Source organism: Microcaecilia unicolor, chromosome 3, assembly GCF_901765095.1.
Source record: "Microcaecilia unicolor chromosome 3, aMicUni1.1, whole genome shotgun sequence".
NCBI classification, from domain to species: domain Eukaryota; kingdom Metazoa; phylum Chordata; class Amphibia; order Gymnophiona; family Siphonopidae; genus Microcaecilia; species Microcaecilia unicolor.
This window is the reverse complement of record NC_044033.1, coordinates 367,986,336-368,011,269: the sequence shown is the minus strand read 5'-3', so window position 1 is coordinate 368,011,269 and position 24,934 is coordinate 367,986,336. Positions and strand designations below refer to the sequence as shown.

General features: G+C 44.8%; 1 protein-coding gene across 3 annotated transcripts in view; it reads right to left on the bottom strand.

Moving 5' to 3' along the window:
• Window positions 1-24,934, bottom strand: part of HSF2 (heat shock transcription factor 2) — a 65,294-nt gene that overhangs the window by 4,129 nt on the left and 36,231 nt on the right. For 2 of the 3 annotated variants that reach the window (XR_003941625.1, XM_030198565.1), the window contains exons 5-10: window positions 22,816-22,891; window positions 21,612-21,673; window positions 21,437-21,521; window positions 20,129-20,298; window positions 12,543-12,806; window positions 2,926-3,031 (exon numbers count right to left, since the gene is read on the bottom strand). Coding sequence is in view for 2 of the 3 variants with exons in the window: in XM_030198565.1 (XP_030054425.1) it covers window positions 2,926-3,031; window positions 12,543-12,806; window positions 20,129-20,298; window positions 21,437-21,521; window positions 21,612-21,673; window positions 22,816-22,891 (763 nt within the window). In the remaining variant the exon portion in view is untranslated. The remainder of the gene's footprint in view (window positions 1-2,925; window positions 3,032-12,542; window positions 12,807-20,128; window positions 20,299-21,436; window positions 21,522-21,611; window positions 21,674-22,815; window positions 22,892-24,934) is intronic. The other variant, XM_030198567.1, reaches the window with a different exon arrangement.

Genomic DNA, 24,934 nt, shown 5'->3' with positions numbered 1-24,934 from the left:
TGCAATCAAATTAAGCATCAGAAGGCCTGTACGCATGACCCTCCGAGCTGAAATCAAGAGATCAGATAAACCTCCCTAATCCCCCTCCCACCCAACAACAAAAACAGGACTTAACGAACAGGCGGAAAACTGGATGAAGCATGTGCTGATAGGCTATTAAGAATCAAACCTCAACCCTGCGGATGTAGGGTTTGCAAGTAAGGTTCCCAAATCAGTAAAAATTGCTTTTTACGCTTGGGCCTTTTGCATCCCTAGCATCCCAGGTCACTAACATATGTAACTGGTTTCTCCAGTGCCAGTAATTCAGAGGCTCTGAGGATTTCCAGTATTGTAGAATGCCTTTATGTGCCACTAAGCATATCCTATGAAATAGATGGTATTGCCTTTATGCAGACCTCTGTACGCCCCCAGCTTATCTAATAAAAACTGTTCCTCTGTACCCAACATGGTTGGAGCTAGCATGCAGTAGTTTGGTTAGTATCAGTGTGCAAAATGAGACAGAAGCGCTAACATTTAGTACAGGAGTGTAGTGATAACTGTTCCAGTCATGCAATGAACTGCTTGGCAAAGCAAGCAGTAAGAGAATGAAATAAAATATGCCCCATTGGAAACAGCCAAGGCTACGGCTTCTAATATGATGGATAAACCAGCCTTGAACATGTGACCTACAGGTTAAAAGACAGCCACCTTCCAGAATAAAACTATTTAATATAAATACTGCACCCGGAAAAAATGCCACCATGTTAGCACAGAGGGTGAGGGATTACCATGGATACCAAGAGAAACCTGGGAGGAATGCACTAGCCTCAGGGGTAGACAGCTTTAGAGCTGAGTTTTATAAGCTTATGGGAGAGGTGCTGGTTCCTCCTTTAACTAAAATGTTTAACAAAATTGTAGACGAGGAAGCCTTGCCCAAATCCCTGGATTTAGCTCAAATTATAGTGTTACCTAAGCCAGGAAGAGATCCAACCTGCTCGGCATCCTATCGCCCTACTGAATTTTGAAGTCAAGGTGTTGGCAAAGATAATGGTGAATCGAGTAGCTCAGGTCTTACCGGGTATTCTTCATGAGTCTCAGGTGGGATTTGTGGGGACGTTCGGTGGCAAAGAATCTGCGTACAATACTGGCCACGTTGGAATATAGGGAGCGAAGGGGGTTCCAATCTATACTTATTAGTTTTGATGCATAGAAGGCCTTTGACCGAGTAAAGTGGGATTTTTTATTTGCCACCCTAAAGGCATATGGGTTTGGGGTTCGCTTTGTCTCGGTCGTCAGGGCGCTATACTCGGCACCCTGCGCTAAAGTGGTCAATGGGAGGGAGTCTCGGCCCTTCCCAGTGCTTCGGGGGACTAGACAGGGATGCCCTTTGTCGCCTCTTCTTTTTGTGTTAACATTGGATCCCCTTATAAGGGAGATTATGGCAAATCCTGACATTAAAGGTATTCAGATTGGTCCTCACTGTTTCAAGGTGGCGGCTTTCACTGACGACTTGTTAGTCCATCTTGGTATCATTGCTTGGGAGAATAAACCTTGTACAAATGGTCCAATTTCCTCGTTGGCTGTATGTCCTTCAGAGCCTGCCCTTGCGCATGCTGCAAAAAGATTTAATTTTTTTACACAGCATGTTGAGCAGATTTTGTTGGGCGGGTAAAAAGCCCAAGATTAGACTGGTTAATATGTTGGGGTCATGGAAGCAGGGAGGGACAGGGTTGCCCGATCTAAAACTATACAATCAAGTGTGTTTAATGCGTCATTTGAGTGACTGGTTTGGGCAATTTTACACGCCGGTGACGTTAGAAAGTGCGTTCTATGAACCCTTTCATTATTATTCCCTGCTGCATTGTAGGAAGAGTCAAACACCTGACCATTTGAAGGAGAGTATTTTGTTGGGACCTCTGAGGGAAGCGTGGAAGGTGTTGGTGAGCAAATTGGGGGGCAACGTATCAATCTCAGACCAGCTATCGATTAGGGGAAATGGGGCTTTTGAGCCAGGTTTAGATGGCCCTATCTTTAGGCCTTGGGAACGAAAGGGAATAGTCCTTCTAGAACACATGCTCACAGAAGAAGGGAAGCTGCTGCCATTTGAAACTTTACAAAATTGGGTAGGCCCCACATGGGGCAATAGATTTGCATATGCACAAATCAAACATTACATGTCCAGCCTCTATGGGTCCTCCCTGGGGAACCGGTTGGGTTCCCGTATACATGAGTTTTTCTAACAGATGTGGGAAGTGGAAGTGTCAGTGTTGGGGTTGAATAAGGCTCTGATTAAAGGGTATAATATACAAGGTGTGGGGGTTCTGCCCTATTCCTATCATAACTTCAAATTGTAATGGACATCTAAGTAAAGATCTCCAATGCAGAGAATTGTATTTGCACATTCCATACTTTGATATTTTGCACAATTTTTTTGAACAGCTGGAGAAGCGCTAAGACACACTAAGAAAGAGCTGCAGGGTGGAACCTTGTGAAAACAAGAAACTTTTCTATGCTGGTCCATTACACTTCCCTGGAGAAAAACACACTGGCACAGACTGCTGGAGGAACAGAAATATAATTCAAACTATTCATTCTCAATTATTTTTAAATGTACTCTGTATTGTTTCATATATTTTTGTTTATACACACTGCTAGTGAAAAAGTGAAGATATACATTCATTATAAACAGACGCCACACACACACCCTTGCTTAAGAATTCCTGCTGCAGCCTAGCCACCTGTTAGTTTAGACAGCAAACAAGGTTTAAAGACACAAAAGGCTTTGACATGCTCTCAGATCAACTTTAAAGAAATTTAACTCTATACTCCCTAAATGCATGCACAAAAAGAAAGAAACAAAAAAAAAACCCACACATAAATCAAAAATCTCTCAATTACAAAGTGGTTACAAATAACTTGAATACAAAAATGTCTTAAAACACACACATCTACCAGCAAATCCGGATCTATGCTGAACTGCCTCCCTGACAGCATGGCGTGGAAGTCTTCCAGGCTGCAGTCAATACTATCCAGATAATCCATCAGCTCGACTCTGAAAACAGGAAGAAAGGAGGATGATTTTTTTTTTTTTTTGAATCTGCAAAATGTGTCACCGAGTCTTGCAAAAGAAACAAGAAATAGGAAAGTTTAAGTTAACCCATTTAGTTTCCTTTGGAATACTACTACAAAAGCCCAGCCTGGTGCTACCATGGGCAATATGCAATGAAGACATTACCCCTGACACAAGCCAATATCTGCCATTGCAAGTCACAGACCCAGAATTAAATTAAAATGCTCATTTGTTATTCTACTTGCAGGGATGAGCTAAGAGCTACCAAATGCATATTAGCCAGTATCAGAACTTGTAATACTGTGGGTGACAGAAATGCAAAATTGGCATATCTGCTTTTTAATACATGACAAAAGGGGAACTGAAGTCACTTCTCAAACTGGAAAATAATGGACCACTGTTAAAGAAACTTTTGAATATCTACTATAATAAAAAGCACCTCCAATGTTCTGAAGCTGACTCCGTGGCAGTGAAGTGTTTGTAGGGTTCGTGCTGCCAGTAAGGCTGTACACATCTCTTGTCCTGATGTCAGCGTGCTTCCTGGTTCGTCACAAGCAGCAGTGACCAGACGATAGCAGCACGAGGCACACCAACTTACTCCGCACACCCATGCTCAGTCCGCGCCCAACGTCGCCGGCATCAACACTGCCGGTACTGCCGCCGCTACCACCCCCCTGCAAGGTACTCGCCCCTCCCTCACAACCCCCCTCCCCCCTCAGAGACACACCCGGCACCCCCCGCCTCTCCCCCCTCCCTCCCAGCTCCAGGGTCGTCGTCCCTCCCTTCCTGTTCCAGGCCTCCTCGCTACGAATTTTAAAAGTCATCTTGACTTACCAAGTCGGGGTTACGGTGGCTGGCAGCTGCGGGAAAAGGCATGCAGGCTCGGCCCTTCTCTCTCTCAGCTCTGGTCCCGTCCTCATTTCCTGTTTCCACAAGGGCGGGACCAGAGCTAAGAGAGAGAAGGGCCGATCCTGCATGCCTTTTCCCGCAGCTGCCGGCCGCCGTAACCCCGACTTAGTAAGTCAAGATGACTTTTAAAATTCGTAGTGAGGGGGCCTGGAACTGGAAGGGAGGGACGACGATCCTGTAGCTGGGAGGGAGGGGGAACCCTGGAACTCAGAGGGAGGGAGGGAGGGGGGACGACGACCCTGGAACTCAGAGGGAGGAACGACCCTGGAACTCTGAGGGAGGGGGAGGACGACCATGGAACTCGGAGGGAGGGAGGGACGACCTTGGGACTCGGAGAGAGAAAGGGGGATGACCCTGGAACTCGGAGGGAGGGACGACCCTGGAACTCAGAGGAAGGGGGACGACCCTGGAACTCGGAGGGGGACGACGACCCTGGAACTCTGAGGGGGGGGGGGGACGACCCTGGAACTCGGAGGGGGACGACGACCCTGGAACTCGGAGGGAGGGGGGGGACGACCCTGGAACTCGGAGGGAGGGAGGGGGGATGACCCTGGAACTCAGAGGGAGGGGGGGAGACGACCCTTGAACTCGGAGGGAGGGGGACCCTGGAACTCGGAGGGAGGGAGGGGCCCCTGGCACACACACTCATTCTCACACACACACTCGCACCCAGTCTCACTCTCTCTCTGTCACACACACTCGCACTCGCACATTCACTCTCTCTCTCACACACCGTCACTCTCACACACACTCTCTCAAACACACTCCGAGGAAAACCTTGCTAGCGCCCGTTTCATTTGTGTCAGAAACGGGCCTTTTTTCCTAGTATGCTATAATTATCATGGGAAAGACCTCAGAGAAAAGGGCATAGTAAACAATGCAAAAATATTTTTTCAACCACAGATCATTCCTTCTTTTCTGTATATTTTTCATCATCGTCCTACAACAGTTAATTCATTCCTTCACCTGTAGTAAGTATTTTCTATGCTAATGAATTTTAGACAGAGAATTTCATGCTCAGTATTTCTTAAAGAATTGAATTACCCACAGGAGAGAAACACCTAAATGCTGAAAAAGAATTGTTTCTCACCTGCAACAGATACTTTTCTTAGACAGCAAGACTGATCAGGTACACAAGTGGACAACATCATCCAAAGTTAAATAGATGTCAGAGCTTGGAACTAGCTGTAAGGTGTGAGCATATGCTCAGCAAGATCTTCAGCACTTCAGTTCCATAGTGGCTTAAATCATTTATTGTTCCCTGCTCAGTTAACACTTTCCATATATACGTGAATACAAACTGAAATTTGAAGGCCAAAAACGGAGGGGGGGGGGGGGGGTCTGTTTATATTCAAGTCTCCACCTGATGATCAGCACATCTGTCCTCTCTTCCCTACCCAGTAATCTGTACTACTGTCCCCATAGTATCCATCCTACCTTCCCTTCCCCAAGGTGTTTTGTCAAAGCCAGCTCTGCCCAGCCACTCCTCCAAACTGGAAACTACCATATGTTTACTCCCTCTGTTGTAAAGCAAACAGCCCCCTCCCAGATCTCGTGAGACTGCCACAGAAACTTGAGGTAGCCATTTTCACTATGGAGACTGAACAGGCATAAGTACAAGAGGATCATTTCTGCTCCAGCTCACCACTGGACCACGAGGGCTGTAAGGTAGGCCCAGGGATAGGGCCTATGATGAGTCCAGGAAAAGGGGGGGGGGAGAGGGTCTCTTTACAATGGAGGGAGTGAGCGAGTTTCCAGTGGGGGGGGGGGGGGGCAGAGAAGCCGTGGAAAGACACCTCAGGAAAGGGAGGGAACAGCAGGGCGAGGGAAGAAAGGAAGGAAAAAGAAGATAACTAATATAAACCAGAGGCCAGAGGTTTATATTCAGGTAAACATTTCTGTTTGGGGGGGGGGGGGGGGGGGAAGAGTTCTTGGTTTATATGCGGATGGGCTTATATTAGAGTACATACGGCAATACTGTCTGCTGCTAAGGTTTAGGAAAGGACTAAGAACCAGATGCACTAAAAAAAAAATGTTAAGAGCCCTTCCCTTACCGAATCGGTAAGGGAAGGGCATGCATCAAGGAATAGGAATGCAAATGAGCTGCTTGTTGTAGCTCACTTGCATTCTCTATTCCCGACAGTAAACAGTCAGCTGGTGGAGCATGCCCAGAGCAGCCCCGGCCTCCGCATCCTCCACGCCCCCCCCTCCACCTGCCACCGGGCCCTCACAGCGCCTCTCACCTTCGTGTCAAGGCGCTGCAGCAAGCAACAGCTGATGATCGCTTCGCTTCGGACTTCCCTCCTTGGCCCGCCCTCGTCTGACATAAGTAACTTACGTAGGTAACGTACGTCAGACGAGGGCGGGTGAAGGAGGAAAGGAGGGAAGTCCGAAGCGAAGCTATCATCGGCTGTTGCTTGCTGCAGCGCCTTGACAAGGAGGTGAGAGGCGCTGTGAGGGCCCGGTGGCAGACGGAGGGGGGCGGCGGCGACGACCTCAGAGGGAGCAACGGGGGCGGGGCCATGGGACGCGGAGGATGGCGGAGGCCGGGGCTGCTGGAAGCTGTCATTTCGATGCAGGGGGAGGGGCGGGAAGCTGTCATTTCTATGCCGGGGAAAGGGGGAGCAACGGCAACCTCGGGGGGGGGGGGGGGGGCGGGGAAGGATATCCATAGGCACATTTTGAGCGGCCTCCCCCTCCCCTACAGTAATAAAAACTTCCTTTTTGGGTGTCCTTCACTCAGCTGAGAGACCCGGAAGTCTCTGAGCCAATCACAACGCATTTAGCTCAGCTAATCGCACTGTGATTGGCTCAGAGACTTCCGGGTCTCTCAGCTGAGTGAAGGACACCCAAAAAAGAGCCTGCAGCATCGGAGCCTGTTTGATTTTGTTTTTTTTTTTAATATAGTGAAGAACGTCCATAAAGGACGCTCCTGACAAGCACTTGTGCTGTTTTTCGGGTGGAGCACGCCCATAATGGTTGCCCATGACGAGCACTTGGCCATTTTTGCCGCCCCCCCCCCCCCCCCCCATTTTTTAAAAAACATTTTTATGAAGTTTTCCAATCCCGTACAGACCTCTCGTTAGATTTTCCACCGTTTTCCAGCGTTAAGGCAATCGGAAAAGGTTAGCGTATCTCATTACAATAGGGTTTCTACACAATTTGCTCATCTGCATTCCGTTTTCGTTAGCTGCTACCATCGTTGGAAAAAAGTAGTTAGTGCATGCCAGGGTTTACTACTTGCTCATTAAGGGCTCGTTAAGTTTAGGGCATCTGGCCCTAAATGTGATCTCTGGAAAAAGACTAGAGTAGCTGATGCAAAATTTTGAGAATGGACGACTTTTATGTCATGGGTCCATAAGTAGTCTATAAAAGTTACATGTTTTGCCTTCTGTAACTTATTTACATAAAAGGATGGGATTTTGACTATTGTATTACAAACTGCTTGCTCTAACAGAATTAAAACCTTATTTTTTGTTTCTGGTGACTTTAGTCACCTTTTCACACAGATAGTCACAAATTGCCAATGTACTGGCTTTCTTTTTATATAGTGGCTCTTAATTTTAGGTAGTGGTGGTTGTGTAAGGCGAGAGATTTGTCTATCGCTGTTGTCATATCTATAATTGTCAACTGCAACTGGGAATTTATTCATTTAGCGATGGCAATAATCTTATAGATTGTGCAAATGCTATGTCTAAAGGGATTGAGGTATTGACTGGAGCTAAGTCACTGAACATCGTTTTAAGATAACAACAGGGTGGAGAAACAATTGTACTAGAAATCTAATGACTGTGCATAAAACAAATGAAAAATCTAGTTAATTACCTGATAATTTTCTTTTCTTTAGACCCAAAGGATCAGTCCAGACAAATGGGTTGTGACCATCTGCCAGCAGGTGGAGATAGAGAACTCTGAGTTGTGCCTCTTAAGCTCCTGTGCTTAGCAACCAAGCCAGTATTCGATAACAAAGCAGTGAAAGTGTGACTTCCAGAGAAAAAAAAACTCCAGCCTCTAGATAGAAAAAAATATGAAATAAAGGCCAAAACTCATACCTTAGAAATAACGGAACCAGAACAATACAAACACCCGAAATTACATAGAACCCGGAAAAACCAAAACCATCACAGAAGGGTGGGCTCTGGACTGATCCTTTGGGACTAAAGGAAAGAAAATTATCAGGTAATTAACTCCCTTCCATTACATCCCATGAATCAGTCCAGACAAATATGTACAAAAGCAATCCTTAAGAGGGAAGGGACTGCGATATCACTGCAGCGAGAGCCGTGGTCCTGAAGGAAGTATCTGCTCGAACAGACGCCTCCAAATGAAAATGCTTGAAGACCACATCGCTGATCAGATCTCTGCCAATAAAATTGCTCTAGACTCTGCCAAAAAACTTGCCAAAGACCTGGAAGAATGAGCCTTGACGTGCATGGGCGCAGATCTACCTCTCAGAACGTAAGCCGAAGAAATAGCCTCCTTAAGCAATTGAGCCACTTTCACTTTGAAGGCTGGCAAACCCTTCCAGGGTCCTTTACCACCCACCTTTTAAGCTCCTACATTTATGAGTTTAGTGAAATGAGTAAAAAAAAAAAATGTACGCACTTAACCCTAGTAAATTTTTAAAGAGGCCAATATATGAGCATGATTCCTTTGAATACTGGATCCAATATTACCTATGATACAGAGATGCCAACTTTGGTGAAAAATTAGTTCTCTTCCCACTGTTTAAAACTGAATAAGCAAAACAATTTATGATGTTAGAGTGCCTGTTATCTTATTTCAACCTTTAAATTGTTGATAGATGGTAATCTATATACATTAGAAACCCAACCTAAAATCTCACTGTAGATCAAACATTGGTGTTTGACTAAAAGGCGAGCCTTCTGGACGTTGAGGAAACAAATGTATTCAAAGCTACCTAGAATTCAATTGATTTAGATAAGTGGTTCAGGCACTTACATCAATTATTAGATTACTGCAATGTTCTACGTAACTCGTAAAGAGGACCCATGCAACAAATTACAGATGCTTCAGAACATAGCAACTAGACTACTGTGCTCAGCGTTCAACTTTGATAAGACTAAATCGAGTGTGGTACCGGAAGACTGGAGGGTGGTCAATGTAACACCGATTTTTAAAAAAGGTTCCAGGGGAGATCAAGGAAATTACAGACCAATGAGTCTTACATCGGCGCCGAGCAAAATGGTACAGACTATTATAAAGAACAAAATTACAGAGCATATTCAAAAGCATGGATTAATGAGACAAAGCCAACACGGACTTAGTGAAGGGAAATCTTGCCTCACCAATTTACTACATTTCTTTGAAGGAGTGAACAAATATGGATAAAGGTGAGCAGGTTGATATTGTGTATCTGGATTTTCAGAAGGCGTTTGACAAAGTACTTCATGAAAGATTCCAGAGGAAATTGCAGAGTCATGGGATAGGAGGTAGTGTCCTATTGTGGATTAAAAACTAGTTAAAAGATTGAAAACAGAGAGTAGGTTTAAATGATCAGTTTTCTCAATGGAGAAGGGTAGTTAGTGGGGTTCCCCAGGGGTCTGTGCTGGGACCGCTTTTTAACATATTTATAAATGACCTAGAGATGGGAGTAACTACTGAGGTAATTAAATTTTGCTGACGACTCAAAATTATTCAAAGTAGTTAAACTGCGGGAGGATTGTGAAAAATTACAAGAGGACCTTACGAGACTGGGCGTCTAAATGGCAGATGACGTTTAATGTTAGCAAGTGCAAAGTGATGCATGTGGGAACGAGGAACCTGAATTATAGCTGCGTCATGCAAGGTTCCACGTTAGGAGTCACCGACCAAGAAAGGGATCTAGGTGTCGTCATTGATGATACGTTGAAACCTTCTGCTCAGTGTGCTGCTGCGGCTAAGAAAGCAAATGGAATGTTAGGTATTATTAGGAAAGGAATGGAAAACAAAAATGAGGACATTATAATGCCCTTGTAGCGCTCCATGGTGCGACCACACCTCGCATACTGTGTTCAATTCTGGTCGCCGCATCTCAAAAAAAGATATAGTGGAATTAGAAAAGGTGCAGAGAAGGATGACGAAAATGATAAAGGGGATGGGACGACTTCCTTATGAGGAAAGGCTAAAGCGGCTGGGGCACTTCAGCTTGGAGAAAAGATGGCTGAGGGGAGATATGATAGAGATCTATAAAATAATGAGTGGAGTGGAACGGGTAGACGTGAAGCATCGTTTACGCTTTCCAAAAGTACTAGGACTAGGGGGTATGCGATGAAACTACGAAGTAGCAAATTTAAAACGAATTGGAGAAAATTTTTCTTCACTCAACGTGTAATTAAACTCTAGAATTTGTTGCCAGAGAATGTGGTAAAGGCGGTTAGCTTAGCGGAGTTTAAAAAAGGTTTGTACGGCTTCCTAAAGAAAAAGTCCATAGACCATTATTAAATGGGAAAAATCCACTATTTCTGGGATAAGCAGTATAGAATGTTTTGTACTATTTTGGGATCTTGCCAGGTATGTGTGACCTGGATTGGCCACTGTTGGAAATAGGATGCTGGGCTTGATGAACCTTTGGTCTGTCCCAGTATGGCAATACTTATGTACAAGGTATGTTGGGTGTGCAACTCCCCTATGCTACTCTTTTGTCTGCTCAAAAAGAGAGCTATCTAGGTTGGGGACAATAGCATTTGAAAAACAGCCAAAACAGCCCAGTCTAAATGTTTTGTGTCCTAACACCTTATCAGCCATAGGTCAAATGAGAGGAAGATTTAGGTATATCCTCTAGCAGTCACTGTGAACTTCTCTCCAGATCTCCTTAAGTACTGTATCCTCTCCTACTGGAATGGTACTTCTTTTAGTGACAGACAGAACCAATGCTTTCACCTTTGGCTGGCTGCTTGTACTAGTCTTTTTCCTCAGGTGTCTAAATGTATACAAAACTTAAATAGTATGCACAATTCAGAGGCCCTGCCTCTGGAGAATTCCATTTGACCAAAATAAGGGCCTGAATGGCTTGATGCACTGGAAAACTCTTAAGAGTTTTCCTAGGTCCTTCCATAATGGGACCTCTAAGAACGGAGGGCTCCTGAGCTGCAAAAAAATAAATAAATATATTAACGGTTGTCAGACACTTCATAATCAGAAGCTCCTCCCTAAAAAAAAGCCTAAATATCAAGGGGCATCCCCTTCTACCTGAGATAATCTCCCCTTCTAAAGATTTTCCAAGACAAGAAGTCCTCAAAGCTCAATAAAGAGCCTGGTCAGAGGATGCTGTGGAAGCCAAGGACTCTGAATTCCATCTGGCTGCTCCAATCGGACTCACTTTGAAGCAGAACTCTCCAGAACGGTTCTGGAGGAAGGTGGTTCTTGAGTATTCCAAGCCCTTTTAGCAAATATGCCTTATGACACAATAATATAACTTCTGGGGAGAAAGGACTATTCAGCACTGAAATCTTCCCAAACTCTAGAGACTGTGCTTCCATTATAATATCAGACTTGGTTGATGCAGTCAGGAGAGTCTGAAGCACGAGATCTGTCTCAAGTGCAGGAATACAGGTAGACAAATGACAACCATTTCCAAGGTTTCTGTGATGGAACCACAGACTTGCACAAAGATCGGTTCCCCCCAGTAGCCTCTGTGAGGAGATCTCCCTGTTCTGGTTGTAAACATAGAAGAGAAGGAGCAACGAGAAGTGCACCAACTTGAGGCACTGCAGCACACTGGGAGTGGCACTTCACTCACTCAGCTCATGCTGCCATGTGAAGATGAAGGAGAGGCAGCTGAAAGAAGAGTACAGCAGAATTCTGATCCCATGCTCCCCAAGCGGGAAGACAGAAAGGTAGTCAGAAAAGAATACTCTTACTGCCATTGTGCTCTTGTCAGAAAGCAACTTCCTGTGACCAATACCATATGTATTTATTGTACATTTTTTAAAACTTCTCTGATGGCTTCAATGAATGGAGGAAATTGAGTAAAGGAGAGAGGGAGGGACCAAGACTTCTCTTGTGTATAATCCCTTTTTACAAAATATTGACACTGTATACCTTCCCCCTTTTTCTCTTTTGGTAACCAGTGAATTAATTGGTCCAGGAGCAAACCTCAGTCAAACAACCCAGGAGCTGCACAGACCATCTTCCACCTGCTGGAGATAAATACTGAACTACTGCAGCTGCTGAACAGTGCCCCTTTGAGAATTTTGGGCTGTACCCTGCATTTAAACATACTAGTTGATGGACACAGAAACCCACAAGTTCTGGATTGGTCTGGTGAGGATGCGAGATATTTTAGGATATTAACAAATTTAGAATTGTATGGCGACTAGTGATTGCCTTCCCTACCAGAATGTGTGTGTTATCTCCAGATGCTCTGTGGCATTACAAATGGATGGATTCGGGTGGGAGAAGTACATAATATATAAAAGTTGAAACTCTTGTACCTCTTCACACTTCCTGCAAATCTGGAGTGAACACGACACCAAACAAAAGATATTAAGAAGACAAATGCACGCAAAGAGATCTCAAAAGCCATTTTCCCCTTAAAAAAAGAGATGTTAAACATGCTTTTGAAAACATAAATGGTACTCACTTCCCCAAAAGATTGATGTTTTGTGAAATTGCCCCGCTTTCACTGAGAATAGAGTCCATCATCTTGACAGGGTCATCTGCAATCAGAGAAGACTGGCTATTTGGCTTGACTGCACTGGACATGAGTGGGCTTGCATCACCTGCATCATGACACTCAGGCCTGAGCAATTCTTCGTTTTTATCATCTTGTATCACAGGGACATCGTCCTCCAACACTTCATCCTCGTCATCCTCAACAATTACAATATCTGGCATATGGGGAGAGCTGAAAAACAACACAGAATATGAGTAATGAGTGGTGAGGAGGGATGGAAAAAAAACTTCTCCACTAAGGAATAACTTTGTAACAAAAAGGAAATAATTTTCAGAAAAGAGCCTTTATAAAACTGTACAACCACATATACATGTGAAAAGTAGGCACATGGAAAGACTACCTGCTTTTCTGAGATCTGCAGGTAGGCTTTCTTTGAAGCGTAGCATAAGAATGAAGGCAAAGTTGTGATACATTCACATTTGATATGCAGGCACTTGCATAGAGGACATGGGGATATTTGGACTTACCTGTTAATTTCTTTTCTTTAGGTCCTGCCAGACCAGTCCAGACGGATGGATTTTGTCCTCCTGTCTGTAAATGGAGCCAGAGAAAAAAAAACAGTTCAGAGCTGACTTCACTCCCCTTATGAGGGGGGCTGGTGCCGTCTTCAGCTCCTCAGTATACTGTATCAAAGCTAAGACCACTGAAGGCAAGTCTTGTGTTTTGGGTTTCCAATTCAGCCACAAAGCCAAACCTGGTGCAAACAAAATCAATTCATGAAGGGATGTATCTCCTGTCATGAGAAGGTAAGAAGGTAAGCCAATAGGTATCCAGTATGCATCTTGGTCACTGCCCTTATGTCATACCAGCAAAGTGTCCTGAAAAGGCCAGGTTTTAAGGCCTATCTTACATTTCCTGCAAGGAGTGACCAACAACCGAGTTTTTATTTTTTTATTCGTTGGCAGAGTTTTGATTTTGTCAGAACAAAACACTATCCTCAGAAGAGGAAGAGTGGTGGGTATAGAGATATGTTTTCCTTTAAAATTACTCAACTGCTGCCCCTAGACAAAATAGATGCTACCTTGCAAGGACTAAAGCCCTCAAACCCAGGTTCCAAATAGCAATCATGTATGCTCTGCTCTCTGAAGGAAAGCACCCCATCTGCAGAAGTAGAGAGGGAGCTTCTACGTCTGTGCCTAAGGCAGCCTCTGCCCTCTGTAAGCGTTGAGAGTATCTTTATCCGAACCTCTTGTGCAGGAAGGCTGAAGCAATTAGATCCCTCCAGGTGGAATAGTGCTCTCAAAAATTGAGCCTGCATCAAAAGCTCCAATTCCTTTTGCACCAACGTTTATCACCTGACATCAAGTATCCTTGCTATGTTGACCTATCCTCCCAACAGCCAAGGATAAGAGAACAGAATGGAACCATCTGACTGGAGAAAAAGATGAAGTACATCCCTCCTGACTGGTTCCTCCAAAAAGCAGACTAAGGCATATCAAGGCTCCCAGCAGGAACATTAGTAGGAGACTGGATGTCAATCCTAGTTCTACCAGGATATCTCCCCCCCCACCCCCAACTACCTTTTCTTTCTTTGGATGAAGAACTTGTCTTGAAGTTTCACCAGGCCAATGAGCAATGAGCAGTGGCGTTCCGACGCTGGCTGACACCCGGGGCGGATCACCGATGCGCCCCCCCCCCATAGCGAAATGATACCCTTTCCCCCCCCCCCGGGTGCACACCGCTGGGGGGGGGGGGTGCCGCGGCGCGCGCCTGTCGCCTTGTCAGCTCCGAGTTCGCGTGTGTTCACTGCTCCCTCTGCCCCGGAACAGGAAGAAACCTGTTCCAGGGCAGAGGGAGCAGTGAACACATGCGAACTCGGAGACAGGCGCGTGCCATGGCACCCCCCCCCCCCCCCAGAGGTGTGCACCCGGGGCGGACCGCCCCCACCGGCCCCCCTTGGTACGCCACTGCCAATAAGTTCCATTCGCCGAGGTGCCTCACTTGATCCCTAGCAGAGCCATAGCTATGTCTCCCAGCCCTTACACTTCAAACTCTCAAACATGGTCGGCTCAGAAAATTCATCTCACTGATAATGGTATCAGTCATCTGCTGTGCCATGTACTGAAGGGAAACTCCATCACAAACCAAATCTGACACTTATGACACCAGAGGTCTTCTTTTCTTCAGCTTTGATTCCATCAGCAAATATTGTCTTGTCTGCAACCACCTTGACTGCCTTCTCCCAAGCTAGAGGCCAGGATTACTGGAATGCTAGATGGCTGACTCTAGACCTCAGCCTAGTAGTCCCCCAGGACTACTGTGGCTACTTCATCCTGCCCTCCACGTCTATTAGGTTCATCTCTATAGTACAAAGTAACTAAGAAGGGATTCCTGATGTATCCCCTGCCAAAGACAACTGTTAAAGTCACCTGCTTAAACCTGGCCACTCGATTGGTAGAAGTTTCCTTGAAAAGAGTCTGAATAGGGAGACACACATGGGTTGAGTTCCAAAGCATAACATACAGGCTCACTGTCCTGAAGCTTTGGGGAGGACAAAAATGGACAATCTGGGCACTAAGAATGAGATCTTGAGTCCCTAACGCCCAAGGCCACATTTTTCTTAGGATGCAAGAGGGCTCCCCCTATCCTACAGAAACTAGGGAGGAGAAAATTGCTTTTCATGATGATAGTCTGTGCAGATGTTCCACACCTGCAGAACACTGACCACTGCTGAACTCTTGTGCTGACTCAGTCTTATACTATCAGACAAGTGAATTTACTAACCCCTGACCAACAGGTAACAGTAGCCACAGTTAACCCAAAGTCAGAAAGCCTGAAGCTAAGGAACACAGGATAACTAATCTGGGAATATCTGGTGTTAACCCTTGGAGAGAATGTCTCTGTGTATCCATGCGGGGAACTATATGAGAAAAGGTCTGCCATTTTGATTGGGGACCCCAAGAACAGGTAGTCTCAGAACCCTCTTTTGAGCCCCAAATCCTGTTGCTTATCAGCACCCTAACATTGCCCCCAAAGCCTACACTGAGAGTGAAGAGAAGCCCCCTGAGCAGTGTCCAACCACTCAGTGAGGGGACTTCAAACAGTTCCATGAAGTAGCATAGCCAAACACATCACCTTTCAACAATGGGGCATCCACCCCAGTCAAATCTTCTGCTTAGGACTACCTTCCTGAGAAAGGAAGAGAGCTGCCTAATTATTATTGCTCTTGACCTCTAAATTTTACTGGGAGGAGGGACTTGAGGTGAATAAGGACCTCCTATAAATACATCCACAGCTTGTCTCCGAATTTTGGTCCCTAACGTTCCAGGACGTCTTCAAAAGACAGAAGAGGATGAAACTGTGCAAAACATTTGAGATTTCAGTCTTCTACTCTGCATTAGGAGTTCCTGAGCAGCATGGCTGAAACATCGTGAGCCTATCTTGATCTAGCCCTGACCAGGCAGTATGGAAGATCCAACCAAAGGAGCTCCTAGTATCACTTACTCCATCATGCTGTTAACCTGTCCAGGAGCTGTTAGGTCTCACTTAGTGATGTTCAAGACCTCTCCTCTGCATACTGTTACCTGAAAGTAACAATGGCCTTACCCAAAGGATGCTGGATGAGACCATTGTCACCCGAAACAGGAGAACTCAATCTGAAGCCACTGTATTCAGCTGCCTGGCATGAGACACTATTAAAAAAAAAAAAAAGATTGTTTAAACAGACTCAAATATTTCTACCAAGGAGGTCCCTGAATGCTGTGCTTCTCTGTAATTATGGTTTTATATAAAGATAACCCCCAGGTGACCCAATACCTTTTTTTATTTTTTAACCAGAAGGGTACATAAAACCCTTGGTTTTAGCCACATTAAGGATATCCTCAGGAGACCTCATCTCCAGCTGTCAGCAATGTCTGGAACCACTTTGGTGGGGAGGGTGGGGGACTATAGGTGAAACAATCAAATATGAAGGATTGAAAGAACCTTTGGCACAGGAGCTATCAATGCTTGCCAGTGGTGTAAGACTATTATGGAAAGACCAGAATGGGTGGATCCTCAAACTAATAGAAATATTTATTCATGGTGGAATACCACATGCAGATTGACATTTACTTGATGAACTTCACTGTAAAAGGATAAACAGAAACTAAAAAAAGTGGATTAAAAGATTTTTAAAAAAGCACAAGGACAAATGATATAAGGTGATGAGATCCCAGCAGTAACTAAGGGGATATCACCTCTGATGTTCCATTACCTTTATTAAAAGAATAATTGAAGTAGCTGGACAGCAGGGGACATATGTGTTTTGGAGGTAGATCACTTTACTGAGCAGCTCAATGGGGAGGGAAAACACCTTGACTAGTAAATTGAATTCTGTCAGCAATACTTGGGGATGATATGTGGATATAACCAAGACTCCATCATGTCTGGCTGCCTATATGGTCAGCATTGAGACTTAACAACTAGTATTTAAGCATGGGACCATACAGTGGTAGATGCGGCTCTGGCCACCTTGTTGGGGAGACTGGATAAACTGTGTGGTCTTTATCTGCTGTTATTTTCCATGCTAATATGAAAATCTCTAAGCAGCTGACTATATCTCTGCCTCCTTTCCAACAGTAGGTGAGGACAGTAGGCAATGCAGCCACAACCCACCCAAGGATCGAGGGAGGGATCTGGCACCATGATGTTTAGCACATCTAGCCTCTGTGGACCAGTCTCTGCCAATCCTAGCCCTCTAGTATCTTTCCAAGGCAGGAGGTGAAATCAGCCCCAAAAAGACTGTTGCTTGCAGCATCCTCTAGACATAGTCTGTGCTCTATCAGGTATCTAGGCCTATAGCCTTCCCGGGAGCAGCCTAGTTATAGTTGTTGTACCATGTCATCCCCTGGTGCCAAATAAATGCTAATGAGCTGTAAGTGACAGTTCTCCAACAAGGGGAAGTCAGCTCTGAGCTGTTTTTCTCTGGCTCCATCTGCTAGGGACAAAGCTCATTAATCTAAACTGGTCTGACATGGATAAGCATGCATTTACACCTATTTTGGAGTAGGTATATACTAGACAGTGGACATGTCCATATTGTTGGGGCTGATTCTGGGAATCTATATTCTAACGTTTTGGTAGCGGTTTCAGCTGAAACTGAAAAAAAAAAAGGTGGTTTTGGTCAACCTCTAGTCAAGAGGTCCTCTAACAATGGCAGATGAAGAGGCCCATCCACCAGCAGCCTCATCAAATCACCATACTATGACTGCCTCAGCCAATCTGGAGCCACCCAAAACATAGGACCTTTGTGGAATTCTATGCTCTGAATGATCCTGCCTATGAGAGGCCAAGACAGAAACACAGAGACAACCCAGAATCATGCCAGCATCAGTGCATCGTCTCCCCCCGCTCAACAGCCTAGTCACTGGCTGAGGACGCAGGGAACTTTAGCATTGCAAGCCATCAGATCCATGATAAGATCATACTCGTCCACAATGAGAGCAAAAGCGTTCGGATCAAGGCTCCACTCTCTCGTATCCAGGACATTCACTCTGAGAAAATCTGCTTGTACACTGTCTACACCTTGCATAAATCATCCAGATGACATTCTGCCCAGGTCACTAGAAGTGATGCTTCCATTGTAAAAGACTTTGTGCCGCCTTGCTGGTTGACACAGACCACCGCTGAAGCACTGTCAGACAGGACTCAGACCACTTTCCCCGAGCAGATCTCGGAAGGACTGCAGCGTGTGCTGAATCCCTCGCCTCCAATCTGTTGATGGACCAGTGTGCCTCCTCTGTCGACCACAGGCCTTAGGATACTTGACCCATAAAATGGGCTCCTCAACCTTGGAGACTGGCATCTATTATCATCACCGTCCACTGTCGAGCATCCAGGTTCACCCCTTTCGGCAGATTTCCAACATCCAACCACTATCCAACCACTATCGCAGGCTGCCTTTGCCAAGACGCTTTGGTGGCAGGACTGTCTCCACAGACAGACTGGGGGGACCAACTGAATAGGAGAGTGTCCTGCAGCAGTCTCATATGCACCCTGGCCCACTGTACAACTTCGACTTGCTGAAGGTAGTCTTTCTGTCAGACACTGGGCCTGGAGAAGAGACAGAACCAGGTTAACTTCTGAATTCTCAGTTCCAGGAGAAATACCTTGCCCAACAGGGAGTCAAACCTCATTTCCAACTATTCCAAGGTCTGAGGGGGCTCCAGGTAACACCTGGCCTGACTACCCAGACCAATGACTACAAAAACTGAACCACTCGAGCCAAGACCCTGCTACTTTCCTGAAAGGATTTTGCCTGAATTAGCCAATCGTCGAGACAGTGGTGGCTGCAGTGCTTCGGAAAGAGGGCATCATGGTACATTCCTACCACTACCTTGGAAAAAGTGCGAGGAGCTGTTGCCACCTCAAAAGAGAGTGCACTGAACTGATAATGCCTCCCAAAAACTGCAAAGTAAAGGAACATGCAGGTAGGCCTCCCTCAGATCCAAAGAAGTAAGCCAGTCCCTGGGTCTCATTGCCACAATCACAGAGCAGAAAGTCTCCATCTGAAAGGGGGGCACCTGCAGGGCTTGATTTATTCCTTTCAAATCCAAGATGAGCCTGAAGGACCCCTCCTCTTCTTTGGAACTACAAAGTAGATGGAATAGTGACCTGTACCTGACTCGCCCATAGAACTGCTTGCAGGCTGATTAACCTTCATGGAGTTTCCCTGATGGCCTGAACTTCCCACCTTGGTTGACAGGGAGACTCCAGAAAAGCATCTAGCAAGGAGACAGGCAAACTCTAGAGCGTAACACCTTGTGAACCACCTCAAGCACCCACTAATCCAAAGTAATTTGGGTTCACCTCCGATAAAAGTTTCTTAACCTCACTCCCACTGGACCCAAACATCTTCACTGGGAGCCCTGAGCTCAAGAAAGGAGACTCTGAATCTCGGCCCCACAAAAGAAATGAGTTGACAGGAAAAAAATCTATGCCGAGAGTCAGCCCTTCTTCCTTGCCAACTGCAATGAGCCTTCCAGAAACAAGCTCTGCCTGAAAAACTTCCGGTAGACATGGCTTCCCTAGGATAAGTAGTGATTAAGGTCAAGGATTTGATTTCAAATAGCAATGAGGGAATTAAATTCACTGCATAAAGTATGACTATATGCAGAGATGGGAACCTCTTCCTACAGGACTCCCAGAAAGCAGGCACAGGAGACAGCTTACACAGGACATACACAATTCGTCTCCAGAGCCTCATAAGAACATAAGAATAGCCATACTGGGTCAGACCAATGGTCCATCTAGTACAGAATCCTGCTTCCAGCAGTGACCAATCCAGGTAACAAGTACGTGGCAAAAACCCAGTTAGTAGCATCATTCCATGTTACCAATCCCAAGGAAAGCAGTGGCTTCCTCCATGTCCTTCTCAATAACAAACTATGGACTTTTCCTCCAGGAACTTGCCCAAACCTTTTTTTAAACCCAGATATGCTAACTGCCATTACCACATCCTCCAGTAACAAGTTCCACAGTTATACCTGCATGCAAGTATCAACCTGATTTACCTGCTCAAGTCAAAGACAGCATCCTCGTGTGTGTCAGGACTGGCTGTTGGATTTGCTTCTATTTCTTCTTCCTCCTCGTCCTCCACCATATCATCTGTGACATCATAAATAATTATATCATCTGTAATCTGGCCTCTCTTCTTCAATCCCTCTGATCGCTTAACAGGGGTCTATAAAAAGAAGAAAAAAAAAAACCTTTCATAAAAACCTTATTTATAAACAAAAATTAGTATTTTTCATGTGTCTGACTTATTAGACAATGAGCTTTGAACCACTTTACAGCTCTATGTCCCATATATGGACGTCACTACAGACCTAAATCGCCTCAAGCTCTCTCATCTTCCATTTTCTATGCCTACCAGTATTAGCCTGCAAAAGTTGCCCTTGATGGACAGTTCAGAATCACGTTGCAACTCTGCTTTGCATAGGTACCCAGCAACCTACTAGATTGAGTGATCTTTGGCAAAGGGAGAGGGCATGGCAATGTAGATACTACTCCAAAGTCATGCTTGATCCACATTTTAATCTTCCAGATACTAATGTATGTTACCATGTATGTATGCAACTTAACACATTACCATTTGTAATTCTGTTACCCGGAAATGGCAACTGCCATTACAGCAAATGAGCCTGCAAATTGTTGGGAAAATGTGGGATACAAATGCTACAAATAAATAAAATAAATAAATAATCAAGTAAGCTGGCTCATGACTACATTATTTTTTTTTAATTTTTGTTACATTTGTACCCCGCGCTTTCCCGCTCATGGCAGGCTCAATGCGGCTTAACATATACAGGTACTTATTTGTACCTGGGGCAATGGAGGGTTAAGTGACTTGCCCAGAGTCACAAGGAGCTGCCTGTGCCTGAAGTGGGAATCGAACTCAGTTCCCCAGGACCAGAGTCCACCACTCTAACCACTAGGCCACTCCTCCACTACTTAACTGTATTTTGCAGAATTTTAATATGTTCAGCTACCAATGAAATTTTGCATACTATTGACCATTATACTGTCTGCATCTCGACAATTCCAAACACACAGACCAAGCATGAGGCAGCTGTCCATAGGAAACAACTTCTGATTGCTATTCCTCCAGGGGCAGCAAGTGCCAACTAAAAGAGCAAGTCTGAACCAGGTACAAAGTCTACATAGCACAGTGCTAACCATTAGGTTGGCTTTACAAGGTCATGCTAGTGTACTATTAATAACCTGGACTTATGCAAGTTATGAATAGATGGAAACAGTTGGAAACAATTAAGTTCTTTAGTTATATGATGAGAAAAAGAAAGAAAAGCACTGCAAATTACTTGGCTGCTGCTCCCTGCAGGTTCTTTGATGATCTGCTGTATCTGGTTTGATTTAGGAGATCCGTTATTATTCAGCAGCAATGGCCTACAAGAAAATTAAAGCAATTAGCAATACCATCATTATAACAAAATGTTTTAAGATTAAAAGACCACCACAACTTAGGATGCCACTTACCGTTTTCGCTTCAGATTCACTAATCTATTGTTCTGAACCAATGTAACGATGAATTGTATGATCTGTAAGAGAAAGAAAGATGCACTTCCTATTAGTCAAAACTGAAGTGTCATGTTGCAGCTCAAATGTCAAAATCTAATACAGGTTTAGAAGGGAACAGAAAAAGAAACACCTTTAGAAATTATTCACAGAAAGGGTGGTGGGGGCATCAAATAGCCACCTAGGGGAGCTAAGTAGAGACCAGAATAATAAAACTTAAAATATGCCCGGGAAGTACAGAAGACCCTTAGATGGTCCAAGACACCCATAAAACACATTCCACCAGGCAGCAGACAGGTTTGTGGGTGGAGCACGCTTTGGTACCGCCACAGATTTGTAGAGCAGCAAGCTGGTCCTATTTGCATTCCTTTGCTAGGCACTACCCCGTAGATGTTCTTAATAGTAAGGGCATGGCTTTTGAGGCTCAGATATTTGAGTCAGGGACCCACCCTTCATGCTCACTGCTTTGGTACTTCCCATCCATCCAGGCCTGTCTGGAGGGACACTAAGGAAGGAGAAATTAGACCTTACCTGCTAATTTGCTTTCCTTTAGTCTACCCAGATCAGCTTAGAAACCACCTATATTGTTATGATCTAGCCTTCTACGTTTTCAGTTGTGTTCTCTGTGGGGATTTGTTTTGGTGTACTTCCTGAGGGGGTGCTGCCTTTTGGATGGAAGTAGGTTTTTCTGTTACAAGGGGAAAAAAAACAACTTTTAAGTGATACAGAGCTCTCTTCGTGGAGACTAGACAAGGAACCAAAGTGTGTTGTACAGCTCATTTTAGCAACAGATTCTTTGACCGCTCTTGCTGTTTGAGGCAGCTGCTTCCTTTGCAGCGCAGTGTTCCTGCACTTCATATGGGGTTTTGAAGCCATAGAAAGAAGAAGTAGGGGAGATTTGTTGTTTCTTATTCTGTTTGCTATGTTCATACTGACTCTGGGAGGGACTGCACAGCTAACAAAGGCTCCATCTGAATTCTGTAGTTCTCACTATCCAACCATCCGCTGGTAGGAGTGCATAACCCATCTGTCTAAACAAGTCTGGAGAGACTAAAGGAAAGCAAATTAGCAGGTACGATCTAATTCATCCATCTTATCTGTATTACATCAGTATTAAGAGCATCCAGGTTAGGTGATATCAAAGCTCATATAATCAACTGCTTACCTTCCGAATAATCTGCTGCTGCTGGGAATGCTTGGCTTGCAGATCTCCCACCTCCCTCCAGAGAGCTTCATTCTCCCTGCTCAGCACAGAAGAAACACAACATACTTATTTCTCATGCAATTCTATGTATGTGCCTTATTCCAGAGGTTAAGCACAGCATTGCTATGTATAGCAGTAGCAGCTTAATAGTACATTACAAGAAGCATTTCCTCAAAGGTTTCAGATTTCAGTTCTATTCCTTTTACCCAACCCTTTGGGAAGTGTCAGGTGTGATCCAGGACAAACCTTGCAGAACTTCAGCTATTTAGGATTCCTAGGTTTAGAAAGCTAACACAAATAGCAACCAAACAGGCGCTGATCCATTTTATTTTTAATTAAAATAAAGGTATTTTCTGTAACTTAAACCTTCCAGTCAATCCTCGCAGTCCACTCAGAGAAATGCCCTGCCCTTTCCCGACTCATATGTAGCAGTCTTGCTCATGAAAGTATTACTAGTGTTTTTTGAACCATGATGAAGAGTGACTAGATGTGCAAAGCTTCAACTTTTCAAACCTATTAGTATCTTAAAAAACTGATATTCCTACTTTAAATTGTATTTGTGCTCATTTTTTTTGTAGCTACGGTAAAGAAGAAAGGAGAAAGGAATGAGCTCTTTAGCAGTGAAGCAGGTTGTTCATCCAATGGACAGGCATTTACACTCAGTCCCTGTAGAGTCAACTGCAGCATTATCGTTGAGTTCTATTTTGAGAGTCTCACACAGCTCAAGGGATAGAACCACCCCTGCCCCCCCCCCCCACCTGTTTCCTCCACAATTCCAGTAAGATTGAGCTCTTTCCATGAGAGTAATCAAATCCCTCTATGAGGAGGTGGTTCTACTCCTGCTCTTCCTGAAGAATCCTCTCCTAGTGGGAGGGTTATGATGGATCTTTCTGTTCCTGATTTAAAAGGCCCTGAAGGAGAAGTGACTTTGCTTGGTATTTGGAAGAAAGTGCATGGTCTAGAGGAACTCCTTAAAAAAAACCTCTCAGTTATGTGAGTTTTCACAAAATGTGATTCACAGCTTAAGAAAACTGAAGTTAAGATCACCAAGACAGAATCCAGTTTAACATCAAAGGAAGCTCAATTAACTTTGCAGTCTGTTAGTACTTCTGGGATTAAAGACTCACTGAGCCTTCATAAGTAATTAGAGTTTATGGAAAATCAGATGAAGAAGGTGAAATTAGGCCTTACCTGCTAATTTTCTTTTCTCTAGATCCTCCAGACCGTTCAAGACGCTTGGGTTATGCACTCCTACCAGCAGAGGGAGACTGAGAACACTAAAACTTCTTATACAAGTAGCCTGTGCAGACCTTCTACTAATCAGTAAAATAGTAACAAAGCAGAGGAACAAAACACCTCCACCTAAACAAAACCACTGAATCCACACTCAGATCTCCTCCCCTTAAGACGGGGGAATTCAACTGCAGATGGGCACAAACGGTACCACAAACTGCCCTTAGTAAAACTCCAGGACCCAAATCACAGGAGCTACTAGAAATATCAGCAACTGAAGTCTAAAGAAATTATCATACTGAACTGTCCGCTACACTGGGTGGGCTCTTGAACGGTCTGGAGGATCTAGAGGAAAGAAAATTAGCAGGTAAGGCCTAATTTCACCTTCCTCAGCAATCCTCCAGACCGTTCAAGATGCTTGGGACGTACCAAAGCAGTAAACACATCTAAGGGTGGGACCTACGAAGCCCAGAGGACAGGACTGCAGCTCCAAAACTGGCATCCTCCCTTGCCTGTACATCCACTCTGTAATGTTTGACAAAAGAATGCAGGGAGGACCACACCGCCGCTCTACAAATGTCCACCGGTGGAACAAAACTACTCTCTGCCCAAGAAGCCGCCATCCCCCTAGTAGAATGTGCCTTGAGCCCCACCGGCACCGTACGGCCATGCAATATGTAAGCCGAAGAGATGGCATCCTTCAACCACCGAGCTATAGATGCCTTAGAAGCAGCCGCTCCCTTCTTGGGCCCCCCATGAAGGACAAATAACCTGTCCGAAGACCTGAATTCCTCCGACCTGCGCAAGTAAACCTTTAACACTCTGCGCACATCCAATTTCACCAAAC